This window comes from Camelus dromedarius, chromosome 9, assembly GCF_036321535.1.
Source record: "Camelus dromedarius isolate mCamDro1 chromosome 9, mCamDro1.pat, whole genome shotgun sequence".
NCBI classification, from domain to species: domain Eukaryota; kingdom Metazoa; phylum Chordata; class Mammalia; order Artiodactyla; family Camelidae; genus Camelus; species Camelus dromedarius.
The window spans coordinates 63,264,862-63,278,738 of record NC_087444.1 but is presented as its reverse complement, the minus strand read 5'-3'; the positions used below and the strand labels follow the sequence as shown (position 1 = coordinate 63,278,738).

The following is a 13,877-nucleotide window of genomic DNA, read 5'->3' as shown; positions in this document are numbered from 1 at the left end:
GCTGACACCACAGGCATGAGGTTGGTGGCAGAAGCCTCCTGGCCCAGCTCCTCTGGGGCCTCCTGGGCGGATGGAGGAAGGAGGGCGCAGTGCCACCAGAGCACCCACCACAGACTAGGTCTGGCATGCCCATGGCCCATTCAGTCTGGGTACAACTCTGGTGCCCTACATGGTGAATGAAGGGAGAAGCCACAGAACACACTTCAGTCCTACCTGGCCCTCCTGCTTCTCTGGAAAAGATTCCCAGAATGGAGTCCAGGGACGTAGAAGCAAGCCCCAGGGTGCCTGTGTGCACGGGGGCCCCGCAGAGGGGCTGGTCACCCCGCCCTCTCCCCCTGTTCACCCCCACCCAACCAAGGGGCCGGGGTGCTGATGCTGGGCTTCTGGGTGAGCCTCCCAGTAAGAAAGAAGGACACAAAGGCAGGGTAGAAACGACTGTGTATTCCCTGGTTACAAAGCGGGGCTGTGGCAGTCACCAGCGTGTCCAGCGGGTCAGCAGACCAGCAGGGCTTCGTCGTCACTGGCCTCCAACATTGGGGAGCAAGGTGGTGGGGGGCTCCTGCAGACACCCAGTGGCTCTGGTGGGTGGGGGCCCAGGGTGCTGCTGGCAGTGGGGGCTGGGGGATGAGGGTCCTGGGCAGAGCAGGACTCCCGAGGTGTGTCCACAGGGGCTATGTTGTCCACCAGAGGGGCCCTGCTGGCCTTTCTGTCCTTGTCCACTGGCCTGCACTCTGGGTCCCGCAGGCCGGAAGGGGGCCGCACAGAAGGCCCCACTTCTGATGCATGGCTAGAGGTGCTGGAGGGCCCATCCCCAGCCGCCCCTGGGCTGCCTGTGTCCGTAAGGGGTGCCGGGGGGTCTGGGGCGGCCCCCGCTGCAGGCTGGAGGAGCCCGTCACCCAGCACCGTCTGTGAGGTGCGTGCAGCTGTCAGCAGTGGGATCTGTCCCCGTGGTGCCCGTGGCCGGTGAAAGAGCCGGTTCCAGAGGCGGCCGAGGCGGCGGCGGGAGGGCCCGCGGCGGGAGGCGTGCCGGCGCATCTGTCGCCGCATGGCCGTGCGAAGGTTCTGTAGCACCGAGGCCTGGAGGGTGGGGCGGTGGCTGAGGGGGCAGAGGTCAGCACGACCCCCAAGGGACCAGATACCCCAAGAGACCAACCTGTCCCCTCCCCTGGCCATAGCCTCCCACGTCACCCCATCCAGGCCTCATCTCCCACCTCGACCTCTGGACCAGCCTGGCCACAGGCTCTCCAACCCAGCCTCTCAGCCTCCCCATCTAGGGCGTTCTCTGAGGTCCAGCCAGGGGATGGCCTCACTCCCTCTGGCTCACCTGGGACGCACTGTAGACAGGAAAGTCCTCCACGGGCGGAATGAGGCCCTGTGCGATGAGCTGCCCATAGGATGGTGGTGCCTCCCGCCGCACAAACTCAGCCTCCAGGCGTGTCATCTGGGTCTCAAAGGCCCTGAAAGCAAGGGCAGAAGGGCAGCATGGCAGGGTTGCCAGGACCCCACACCTCCAGCCTCCCACTGGGGCAGATGCAGGGGCTCGGAAGCAGGATGTGGGACCCCGCCCTTCCATCTGGACATCCTGAGGTGCCCAGACCCTGGTGTGCACAAGAGAAGCCCCGTGTGGATGGGCCGTGCCACAGTTTCCAAACCCACTGCTGTAGGAACAGTGAGCCCTGGGCCTCCCTCCAGCGACTTGTAGAAAGCGAGGCTCTGGCCTTGACCCCAGGCCCGTCTGCCCACCTGTACTCCTGGGTGCGCAGTGAGTAGAGCTTGAAGGCACAGCCCAGGGCGATGACGAGCAGCAGGCCGCAGACCAGGCTGCCGATGAGCGCGGCAGTGATGACCTTGCGGGGCACAGCCGCCAGGCAGCCGTGCTCATCGCTGCCATCCTGGCAGTCCTCCTGGCCATCACAGCGCCACGTCTCAAAGATGCACAAATTGGTGCCACAGTGGAAGGTGCCCGGCTGGCAGGAGAAGCAGTTCTTCTCGTCGGCGCCATCAGGGCAGCTTTTCTGGTTGTTGCAGCGGTCGGCGGGTGTGTAGCACAGGCCACTGCCACCCTCACAGGGGTACTGGTCGGGGGGGCAGGCAGGGCAGCCCTGTTCGTCCCGGCCGCTGGCGCAGTGCCACCAGCCATCGCAGCGCTGCGGCTCAGAGAAGCAGCCCTGCTCGCCTGTGTCTGCCACGTCGCCCTCACTGCTGCTCCCGCACGGCTGCTCCCATGGGAGGCAATAGCCCTTCACCTGGTAGGTGGCGTTGAAGCCGTGGCCAGCGCTGCGGGCGCGGGCGTGGTAGGCCACGGTGAGGCGGCCCTGGGCGGCCTCAAGGCTCACGGGCCGGTGGTTGCTGCGGTAGGAGAGCGTCTGCAGCAGGCGGTCCCCGCGCTCGCCCAGGCCCTCGTACACCTGCACATAGTCGTCGTAGCCCAGCCGCAGCTCCAGCTGCAGCAGCACGCGCCGCGGGTCCTGCGTGTCCACCAGCCACGTGCAGTGAAGGTCCGAGGGCCCGCGGGCCGCGCCGAACAGGTCCGGGGAGGCGAAGGAGCCGTAGAAGCTGCCCAGCCGCCGGCCGCAGGCCAGGTCGGGGCAGCCGGCCTCGTCGGAGCCGTCGCCACAGTCCTGTGTGCCATCGCAGCGCCGCTCAGCCGGCAGGCAGCGCGTGGAGCGCGCCCCACTGCATGGGAAGGTGCCCCCGGGGCACAGGCTGCCCGGGGGCTCAGAGGCAGGCGCCGAGCAGTTGCCTTCATCCGAGCCGTCCCCGCACTCGTCCACGGTGTTGCACTGCCACGGGCCGGGCAGGCACTTGCCATTGTCACAGCGGAACTCGTCAGCCTGGCAGGATGCCTGGCCCAGCTTCCCTGTGGGGTGACGTGCGTGATGGAGACAGTCAGGGGAGAGCAGAGCCGCCCTCCAGCGCAGGGCCTGGGGCCAGCTGCGGGCGGGTGGTTCCCCCATACCAATGGGGCCTCTGCAGGGCCCAGGGAGAGGCAGGACCCAAGGAGAAGGGCCCCTGGACTCTCCATGGCCACCTGAGGTGCAGAGACCCCTCGAATGCCAGGGTGGGCTCAGTTCCTGACCAGAGCCAGGGGTAAGTCATGAACCTCTCACTCTGGCCAAGACTATGAAGTGAGGTCAGTGACCTCGAGGGACTCCAAGTCACCCTGAGGCAGCAACCAGACCAGTCCCTGTCCCAATACCGGGCTCCACCTGACAGGTGTGCTGGGGGAGACCCTGCAGGGAATGGGCCAGTGAAGTGTGCTGCCCAGCCCCTTGGGAGCCCAGGTTCTCACACTGAGGCGCCCTGCCCACCCTGCCGCTGGCATCACCTCGGATATACGAGAGCCGAAAGCCCTGGGCCTGGCCAGAGCTGGAGGCATCGGAGTGGAAGAAGATCCAGACGTGGTCCCGGGCGGAGATGAAGGCAGGCGGGATGGCGGAGCCGCAGAGCCGGAAGGCCTCCTGGCGGGGCGGGGCTGCTGGGCCCAGCATGAGCCAGTCCAGGGAGCACTGGTGAGACTCCTCCACATCAAAGTTGCGGAAGCTGAGGGGGCGGAGAGGACCGCAGATGTGGGTAGGCAGGCGGGGCCCACATGACCAGGGACTGGCAGGAACCTTCAAGGCTAAGCTCATGGCAAGGACGGCTAGCCCCACTGTCCCTCCTCTCCTCCACTCTCAGCCACTCCGTGGGCCCCGCAGGGGTCCGAGGGTGGCTCCATGAAGAATCAGGACAACATGGACAGCCTGGGACACATGAGCCCCAGGACAGCTCTACGAAGGCCTTCCCTCATCCCTTTTCACCCTCTGTCAGCACATGCATGGCGCCTGCACCCCAAAGCCAAAGTGGAGGGGGTGTCAGAGCCCCATCGTAGGCAATTCCCTCCCCTGACTCTCTCCCCTGAAGGGCGAGGCCCAAGGGTCCAGACCCCGGCCACGCTGGCTCTGCTGGGAAGGACCAGGCACAAACTCCCAGGCCTGTGCACTGAGGGGAGCCATGCACATGGGGTGGGCTTAGGCCAGGGCGGGGCGGCAGCTTGTCACCTGGAGAGAAACACTGGCCCTGGACCCCCTGGCCCAGGCTGTGGGATGAGCAGGCCACAGGTCTGTGGAGTAGGAAGGTCCTAGAAGTTCCCAGGAAGGGTGGAGTCTTTGAAGAGACTTCTAGTGGCCACGGGACACTGAAGGTGCCCGTTAAATCCCTGTGCTTTGGGGCTGTGGAGTGACTGGGGGCTTCTGGGCTTTGGCATTTAAGAGAGTGACTTCCCAGCCAACAATCCCCATGACCATTCCAGTCCAGGGGTCCAGCCTCAGCTCCATCATCTGATCACCTCACCCCGTTTCTCTCTGCACATCCCCGCAGCTCCAGCACCTGGGCTCCTGCCTGGTCCCCTCTCCTGCCGAGACTGCCCCAAGGCCCCTGGGGAAACCCTGCTCTGGGTTCGGTGCTAGCCTGGCCTCGAGCCACCCCTGCAGGACAGACAGGACACCTGCGCCTCCTCAGAGACAGCTGGACCATGCCCATCAGTCCCCAGGGCTCCCCTCCCTGGCAGGCCTGAGGTGACAGACAGCCCCACAAGCCTGTGAGAGAGGCCCAGGGCAGGACGAGGCCCAGGTCTGGGCAGCCAGCCACAGAGGCCCCCACGCACATGCTCACATTTACACAACTCACACATGTTCACACGCAGACTCATGCACATGCTCCACACATGAACTGCACGCACACATGCTCCCACGTGCCCTCCACACCTACCCAGACGTGGGCTCGCACATGCACCATCACACTCACACACACACACATTCAGCAGGTGGAGGCCCACATCAGTCCCCTCTGACACCCCCAGGGCTCCCATACCTGATGGTGATCATGTCCCCTCGGTCGCCCTGAATGTACCAGCTGCAGTTGGTGCCCGGAGGGTAGTTGAGGGGCCAGGCAGGGCTGTAGATGACACCGCGTCGCTCTGTGTGCTGCTCCAGTTTCCCGCTGCAGGCGGCTGTCAGGAGAGGAGGCTGAGACAGGCTGGCCTCACCTTTGAGTGGAAGGCAGGTGAGGGAGTGGGGCCCCTGAGCCCCCCACAGCTTGAGCACAGGCCTTCCCCAGGGTGGGATCACGAATGGCCAAGGGCAAGGCCACAACTCAAGACTTCATGGAAGTGATGCGTATGGAGGGAGTGCAAGGAGGCCCCACATGGACACAGGGCAGCTCACCCTGTGCCCCAGAGTCTAGGTCTTATCCCCCATCCTGGGCAGGGCTGGGAGCGAGCCCACTAACTTCCCTTGGCACCTCGCAGGTGCGGCCTCTTGGCCTCAATTCAGTGGAGAATTCTGCAGCCATAGACCCGTTGGCCCCACACAGGTAGTCCCACTGTGGTTCCCCGTCTGTCCCCCTCCTCCCACCCCAGGGCTGGCCAGATGCAGGCCTCAGACCCAGAGGGGAGGCGCTTTGCTAACCCAACACATATTTACTGAGGACCTACTATGTGGCAAGCATGCTAGTAAGACAGGCAAAAACCCCGCTCTGTGGAGCCTGCAGGCCGGGGAGGGAGCAGACATTCTGCAGATTATAAAACAGGCCTGGACAAGAGGGGCCGAAGTCCTATTGTGGCTGGAAACGCAGGCTGGGTCTGATTGAACCTTGTGTGGCATTTGGGTTTTATCTTGAGTGTAAGTGGGAAGCCACCAGGGTTGGATGTCATAACCAGATGAGGAAACAGAGGCTCAGAGAGGGTAAGTGAGCTGCCCATGGCCACACAGAAGGTAAATGGCAGAGTCAGGACCCACCCTGGTCCTCTAGCGGGCTCGGCTCCTCACTGCCAGCCATGAGTCAATGCAGTGATGAAGTGTAGACCGTACACTGTGGGCAGGGACGAATACAGAGCATCATGCCAGCCAGCACAGGTGACCAGGCCATGCTTAACCCACTTCATTACACGTGCCCTCTGCTTCCCAGCTGAGGCCACCCAGCCTGAAGGTGACAAACCCTGCCCCGGTGTGCCCTGGCCTTCCCAGGACCAGGCAAGGCCCTGCACTTAGCTGCAGCCACCCCTCACAGCCCCTGCACCCCTCCACCACACTTCATCTGATCTTCATGATAGACTGGCACAAGCAGAGCCCATTATACAGACAGAGAAACTGAGGCTCGGGGAGACAAACGATGACTTTTGCCGAACCCAGTGATTCCACCTCCTCACTCTCCAGCTGTCTGGTCCCCTCCACTGTTGCCCTGGAAGAAGGGGTCTCTCTCTGCTGATTCACAAGACTCTTTGGAACCTCAAAGGGCTTGGCTGTGTAAAGGAGAGTGAAAGTCCTCCGGCTGCCTCCTAAGCTCTCAGGACTGTGCCCGTGGAGGTCTGGGTGATCCAACACTGTAACTAATGGTGACTTAACCCCCAGTAACGGCTCACAGGAGCATCAGAGGACTAGAAAAGAAACACCCACCCACCCCCGACCCTTTTAAAGCAAGGCTGACCACCCTCCGGTCACCATCAGAGCCTCAGCAGTCCCAGGTCAGCGAGGCTCCAGCCAGGCCTGTCCACTTGGCACTCACTGCGGCCTGGGAGGCCAGTCTCCCCGAGCCTCAGCCTTCTCGCAGCCCAGGAGGGTAAGGACTACACAGAGTGGCGGCCAGGGGCCTGAGCAATGTGTTCCCTCTGACAGGTGAGGCCACTGGCTCTTGTGGGCCTCACAGAGACCCTGGGTGCTGACCTGGGGACACCCTGGGAGGAGTGAGGTTGTGAAACCCAAAAGAGGCTTCTCCTCCCACGAGGTGCTGGGTGGGAGGTGCGCAGGCATGGCTGGGAGCACATCTGCCCCCCACATCAAGTCTCTAAAGCAAATGCTAAACCTGGAACCAGAGGTTCCATCAGCCAGTGTGAGAGTCAGCCCCGGTCCCCCTGTACCCTTGGCCGCAGAACAGGGCCTGGGGCAAAGCCATACCTACCGTGGCCTGGAGGCTTTCCCTACTGGACAGAGCACTCACGGAGGCCAGGTTTCTCTCCACACTGCCTGGGGAAAGCCATGCCCACGATAACCTGTGTCTGGCCCTTCTTTCACGAGTAGGGACGCCTGTCTCCCTGGACCACCAACCTAGTCAGGAGCAGACGACTGGACAGCCCCGCTCTGTCTCTCAACAAAGCCCCTGACAACACGTCCCCACGAACAGCCTCACCCTTGAGCGCCCCAGAAATTCCCACATAGGGGGCAGCAATGTCAGGCAGTCACTCTTCACTCTTCTCCCATTTGCCCACTTAACCTTGATAACCACAGTCTCTGCAGCCACCAGCCTGGTCCAGGCAGAGTGACCTTGGAGCAGGAGGGAGGCCGGGGTCTTAGTAAGGAACTGGGAGCTCTGGGCAGGGCCTCTGACCGGATGCTGCTTGGCTGTGGGCCTGGAGGACATCACCAGCTCAGACAACCAGCCCCAGGCCTCTCTAGGATGGCAGGCCTCACCCCGACTCCAACATCACCCCAGGCCCCAGGCACAGACGGGGGAAAGGGCCTCATGAATCCAGTCCTGGAGTCCACACTGCCAGATACACCGTTGCACCCTAGGCCTCACCTTGCCCATCAGTGAAATGAAGTCAGTAGGGGGCTGCTTGTCTCAGAGGGTGGCTGGGAAGTCTGGGAAGTGGCAGTCTCCAGGCAGACATTCATGCACTGGGGTGAGTTGAGGGGTATGCCTGTGGGAGGTTAGGGTAGTGATGGGGTGATGATGGCAGGCAGTGAGGGGAGCTGGGACACACTGTGGGGGAGTCAGACAGACTGATCTTAATTAGAGGCGATCTGTGTTCACTCAGACAGAAGATTCCTTGGCCCTTGGGTCAAGGTGGCCAGTTCAAGGGGACAAGTGATGATGACATTTTTCGACCAGCATCCTTCTGGTCCAAAGAGTCACCCAAGCGAGGCCTGAGGGAGCACAGAGTGCAGATCTGGTCTCCAGAGGTTATCAGTACTCCAGACAACCTGCCTGGTGTGACCAATGGCAGGGAGCTGGGAGCCCCGCCCAAAGCTCTTGTGTGAAGCTGCCAGGTGAGCTGAGAACACCCTGAAGACTCTGGCCAGGCTCACCTCCCGGGCCACGGTGGCTGCGGGGCAGGGCCGAGTCCCGGTTGCAGGAGGTGGGTCATGTGACCCAGTGAGTGCCTGACAACCTGGGGCAGGATGGGGCTGAGAGGCAAAAACCTGTGAGTTCCTTGGGCAGCCCAGCTGGGCCCTCCCAAGGGTCCGAGTCCAGTGAGGGCTGGGAAGGGGCAGGCGAGACAGTTTTGATCCAGGCTCTTCACAGCAGGAGTCGCGGGGGAGCCCTGCAACTGCAGAGTCACGGAGCTTTGTGTCCCGGGAGGCACCCCCTGGCCACCCAAAGCTGGTCTCCTCTTCTCTGAGCAATGCTAGAGGGGTCAGACCCTGGCAGCCCCAGACCACCACCAGTGGCCACTCAGGCTGTGCCTGCAGCTCGGGACACCAGGGGGCGCCATGCACAGGCAACCTGGACCCTGCTGGCAGCCAAAGACCTGCATGGACCTGGATGGCTGTGCTTTTCTCCCCGGCTCTAGGAGTGGACCTTGTCCCTGGAGATCTCTTTTCTAAACCTGGGGCAGATATGTTTGGAGTCACGTGCCCACCCACCACACCAGTAGGAGGGCTGGCCTGGGGCTCACATTTGTAAGAACTGACACCCCCATGTTTCCTCCCTCTCTGCTTCTGCCCCCACCCATGGCCACAGACACCTGACCCAGGTGAGGCCAGTCAGTCTTCTCCTGGAAATTGGAATGGGGGGACTGGGTGGTTAGCTGAGGGAGCCGGATGCCAGGCAGGGATGAGGCTGGCTCAGTGCTGAGCAAGGCAGGGCCCTGGGCCAGTGGAGTCAGCAGAGGCGGCCAGGCTGCCGGAAGCAGGAGCTGGTGGGCAGGGAGAATCGGAAGGGAGACTGGGGATGCGTCTGAGACAGGCCCATGAGAGCAGCTTCTGCAGACCCCGGGCCTACCCATCCCAGGGACCCCAGCCAGCAGAGATCCAGCTCCCTGAGCCAGCTTCGGTGGGTTTCTGCTGCAAGATGAGCTCTGAGCAGAACTAGAAATCTTAGGTACAAAGTCCTGCCAGCTCTGCAGCTCAGCAGACATCAGACAAGTCCAAGGCCCCTAGACTGGGGACTGCACATCCGCCCCCGCTCACAAGGCCCTTCACAGCTGTCTCCTGGAGGCACCAAGGGCCACAGGGGCCTAGGCCTATGCATTTGCCAATCCCTGGCACCACCCTCAACAAAGGGCAAATGCCCCTAATGGCCTCAGCTGCCCACCCACTCCGGAAGTCTTTGCTGTGTCCGGCACTAGGCCCAAACACAAAGATGGCTGGCGGATGGACGGACCCACTCTGACAGGCAGGAGGCAGTGGTGGAGTTCTGTGTTTTCTTAGATCCCATGTGTTTGTTTGGCATCTACTAATCACAGGGCCAAACTGTCGGCCAAAGTGTTTACCTCCCTCCTGCAAACCAGCTTGCCTGGAACTGGCCTTTCCTGGGAAGACCGGCTGGTCCAAGGCTGAGCCCCCACCCACTTTCTTATCTAACTCACACACACGCCAACATTTCGTCCCAGGGCCAAGTACCCGGCACCTAGACACCACCCCTATAGCCCAGAGCCCTCCGGAATTATTTAAACTAGCCAATCCTAAGCTGTCTCCCCTGCCCTGCTTTCTTTCCCACCCAAACTCCAATCAAGGCTCTGGCCTAGGCCTTCTCCTCACTCCTGCATCTGCCTGACAAACCTGGTATTTCCCCTGTGGTCCTGTGTGGCATGGTGTGTTCCCTCCCACAAAGACACATAAACAACAAATTCCTCCGTCAATGGCTTTGGCCTCTCTGTGTTGTCACTCAGCCATTATCTTTATAAACTAAATCCCAGGTCTAATTTTAAAGCAGGCAGGCATCTCATGGTGCCACAATGGCCCTCTGGGAACCCCACCGCCTACAGGAAGCACAGTCTGTCAATTGTGTGGGCTGTGACAGTTTGCTAGTGGTATTAGGCCACCACGTGCCAATGCTGTGCTGAGCACCTAACCCCATTTGCTCACTTAGCCTTAATAACCAGGCTTTGGGGTAGGTCCTGTTATTGCACCCATTTTACAGAAGAGGAAACTGAGACTCAGAGAGGTGTAAGTGTGCCCAATGTCAAACAGCTCCTTTGTGATAAAGAAAAGATGCCCAAGGACTGTGGTAGAAAGAGGCCAGGTGACCTCAGGGGTGGAGCCAGGATCCTGAAGGCTAGTACTCAGAGGTCACTAAACTAGAAGGTCAGGGAGGAAGGAGAGAAGCATCCTACTCACCTAAAGCAGGAACCGCACTGCTGAGCCGCCCGGTGAGAACAATATTCACTGTGAGAGACACAAAGAGGGTTCAGTGGAGCAGGGGATAGTGGTGTAGGGGAGCAGGATGGCTCTTGAGATCCAGGCTCCTGGGGCCCATGACAACACATCCCAAACTCCAAGCAAGTTCTCTTCATCTCTGAGGGTAAGGCCCAGAGCACTGCCACAGAGACTTTTGCTCCCACCCGAGATCTGCTGGATGAGCAGAAGCAAGAACCCCAGAGGATCTTAGGACCCACTCTGAACAGCCACAGCCAAAGAGAGCAGGGCACAAGCCTGGTTGCCCCAGACATCTCCTGCCACTCCCCAGGCCTGGGAATTCTAACTCACTTGGGAGGGGCTGTGTTTCTGTCTCCTCTCAGGCTTGGGAACCTCAGGCCTGAACCATCCTTCAGAAAGAGGCCCTTGCTCAACCCCATCTTGTAGAGCTTCCTCTTTCTGAAGGGCCTTGCCAGCCAGAGAGGGTGGGAAACAGTTCTGGTTACCCCCATTTTACAGGCACTCACAGCTAGGAGGGTTCAAGGTCCTCCTAACTGTGCCATGCTGACCTTGAGAAAGGAGGCAAAGAAGTTGCCCACCACCCACATCTTTCAAGTACCCACCACCGTGGGATTTGCCCTTTGCTTTCACCTACTGCTTTCCTGCAGGAGTTATGGGAGCAGACAGAGGATATGGACAACCCCAACTTCCCAGGGTTTAGGGGAACATCAAGGATGCCAAGGAAAGCAGAGAGCATCTCTGCAGGGGTCGGCCCTCACCTGGTGAGGAAGCAAGGCCAGCTGCCCTCTGGCAGGACACCCATGCTTCATCTGGGCAGGGAGGGCCTTGGGGAAGCCAAAGGGCCTGCCCCCTGCCCTGCTCCCCCTGGGAAGCCCAGCACCCAGCAGCACATGACCACTGACGGATTGGGAAGTGGGCACTTACTGAGACCGGCTCACATAGCCAAGACATAGGCCTCCCCAAGCTCCCTGATTCTTAAGGGCAGAGGAGGGTGCAGCCTAAAACAAACAGGCATCTTTTTAACTTGGTCATTTCAGGGGCTTCAACAAACCTTTTGGGGTTACAGAGCCTTCACTGATGACACCATAGGGTGTCCCCTAATGACCCCGGGCTTAGATAATGGCCTCCCTCCTTCATCATGGTAAATAAAGGAGCCGTGTGGCTTGAGGATTTAACTCCTTCCTTCCCCTCTCTCCCACATAGGGCCTTGGAAAGGTGGACAGCAAAACTCCTGGGTAGGGCTAGAGGGGTGCCAGGGCTGGACGGGTCCCGGGGCCATCCATCCCTCTCGCACACCACCCTGGGCTAATGAGGCCTGCCCTGCTGGGTCTGAGAAGACACAAAGAAAAGACAGAAGTCTTTCTAGCAGCCCCCTCCTGCTGGGCATCCAGATCCGGCTCCTGCTAGCACCCGCCCCCACCCCAATTCCGGGCAGGAAATAGTTCCTTCTTCTTCAGGGGGTGGCCGGCCCCAGCCCCGCCGGCCTCGCCTTTGTCCGCAGCTCCGGAGGCCCGGATCCCCCATCGCCGCCAGGCTAAGCGCGGGCAGGCCAGACGGAAAACCACGGCTTGCCAACCCCAGGCGCCCGCACAACGGGCCACCCTGCGTACCGCTCACCCGGGTTGCCGGGCGCTGCTCCGAGCCGGGTGGGAGTCGGGGCTCCGCGGCCGGAGTCGCCCTCCCAGGCCTAAGACCCCAACAGGCCGGGGTTGTGGGAGCCTCCGTCTCTGCGGCCTCCGGCGGGAGCCCGCGCAATGCCCGCACCAGGAGCCCCCGCCGCAACCAGAGGAGCAGGGCGGGCCGGGGTCCGGCCAAGGCGCGGCGTGGAGCTGCGAGGCAGAGGACCAGACCCCTCCGGGTCCGAGCGGCCCACTCACCCAGGCAGACGACGGCGAGCTGCGCCCGGGCGCCCGGCGCCCCCTCCGGCCCAGCAAACGCCCTCTTCTCCATGCCGGGGCCGGCCGCCCGCGGGCGCCGCCTCCTGCCCCACGCCTGCGGCTCGGGCTCCGGCTCCGGCTCGGGGTCGGGCTCCCGCGGCGGCTGCGGCCAGTGTGCGGGCGGCGGCTCCGGTGGCGTCTTTGTGAGGCGGCGGTGCAGGCCCGCAGCGCGTGCGGGGCCACATCGGCCGCGGCGTCACGGGCCTCGCGGGGGCTCAGCGGCGGCCGCCAGGGAGGACCCCCGCCCGCCGCTGCCCCGGCGCCCTAGGCGCCGCGGCGCCGCCGCCGGCCTGTGCCCCGGGGCCCCCGGCGCGCCCATGCCCCGCGCTGCGCCCAGCCCTCCCGGCCCCGGCGCCCCCCAGCCGCCCCGCGCTGCGCCCAGCCCGCCGGGCCCGTGCCGCCGGTGGAGCGTCCGCGGGTCTGTGGGTCCTCCCGCCCGGTCCCTCGCCCGCCCGAGCCCGGAGGCCGCGCCGCGCCAGCCACGTGACGCGCCCGCCGAGCCGCAGTGGCGCTGGCAGGGCGGGTGCGGGCGGCAGGGGCGGGCCGGGGGCGCGCGCCCCGCCTCGGGTGCTGGACAGCTCCGCGCAGGCGGCCCCGGGCCAGTACGCGCCCTTCTGCCCCTGAGCCTGGCTCTCCAGGCGGGCCTCCTCCCAGCCCGCGACCCGTTCTCTCCCGGAGCCGGCTGTGCTGGGAAGGGAGGGGAGGGAGGATGAGTACAAGGTGGCCGAGAGAGGGGCTACGCAAGGCTTCTGAGGGGACTCGAGGACAGGACAGTGCGTGATGGCACAGGGCTAACACTTGTGTTCTGCGTGAGGTTCCTGCCCCTCCGATCTGCCCCGCTGGTTTGCCACAGCCCAAGTAGCCCTGCCATGTCCCTGAGAAGAATCTCTCTAAGCGGTCAAGGCCTGTGAGGGGACACTGGTGACCACTCTAAGAGGCTTCTAGAAACCCACACTTCCCAGGGACCTCTGAGCGCACCCAGTCATCCTGACCAGCACTGGGAAATGGAGAGGAGGCCTGTTTTCCAAGCTTGGGGCCCCTGTCTGGGAGAGCTATCAGCCAAGGGGCTGGGCCCAGTAGAAACAGAATGGCTGAGGATGCCATTTAGGGTCAAGTAGGGCCAACCCTCCTTCCTTGAGACTGATGTGACATCAAAGGTCCCTAAAGGTTCCCTGGCATGGAGGCTTGTTATGGCCTGCCTGCCTGCCTGCCTGCCCTGAGCTGAGGCTCAGGACCCCTCTCCAAACCCCTCTCCCCCTTGATTTTCCCTGTCTAGGAGAGAAGGCAGAGAGAAACTAAAATTACATTAGTGGGCACTGTAGACAGAGTAATGCAACTAACTCACTTTCACTGTGCAGGCTGACTGGATTTTAATTAAAAATTTGGGGAAAAATAATCTTTTAGCTTTTCTGGCCTCCCTTGTTCTCTCTCTTCTAATTCCTCTGGTGATTTTTCCAAAGCAGGCTTCTTGAGAAATGTATTAAAGGATTTAAAAATCAAATAACAAGAGAAATGACTCATTTATGGTAAAGATCACTAGCATACTATAATTTGGTTTCAGAATATCCTCAGGCTGCTGACTGCC

The 13,877-nt window shown here is 62.1% G+C and overlaps 1 protein-coding gene across 1 annotated transcript; it reads right to left on the bottom strand.

Moving 5' to 3' along the window:
* Positions 1-421: 421 nt before the first annotated feature.
* On the bottom strand, positions 422-12,516 carry LRP3 (LDL receptor related protein 3). The gene is made up of 7 exons (XM_031458572.2): positions 12,233-12,516; positions 10,317-10,364; positions 4,852-4,990; positions 3,329-3,543; positions 1,744-2,860; positions 1,325-1,457; positions 422-1,077 (listed from the first exon to the last, which is right to left on the bottom strand). Exons 1-7 carry the CDS (start codon positions 12,303-12,305, stop codon positions 493-495), a joined length of 2,310 nt encoding a protein of 769 aa, XP_031314432.1. The 5' UTR covers positions 12,306-12,516; the 3' UTR covers positions 422-492.
* Between the last annotated feature and the right edge of the window lie 1,361 nt (positions 12,517-13,877).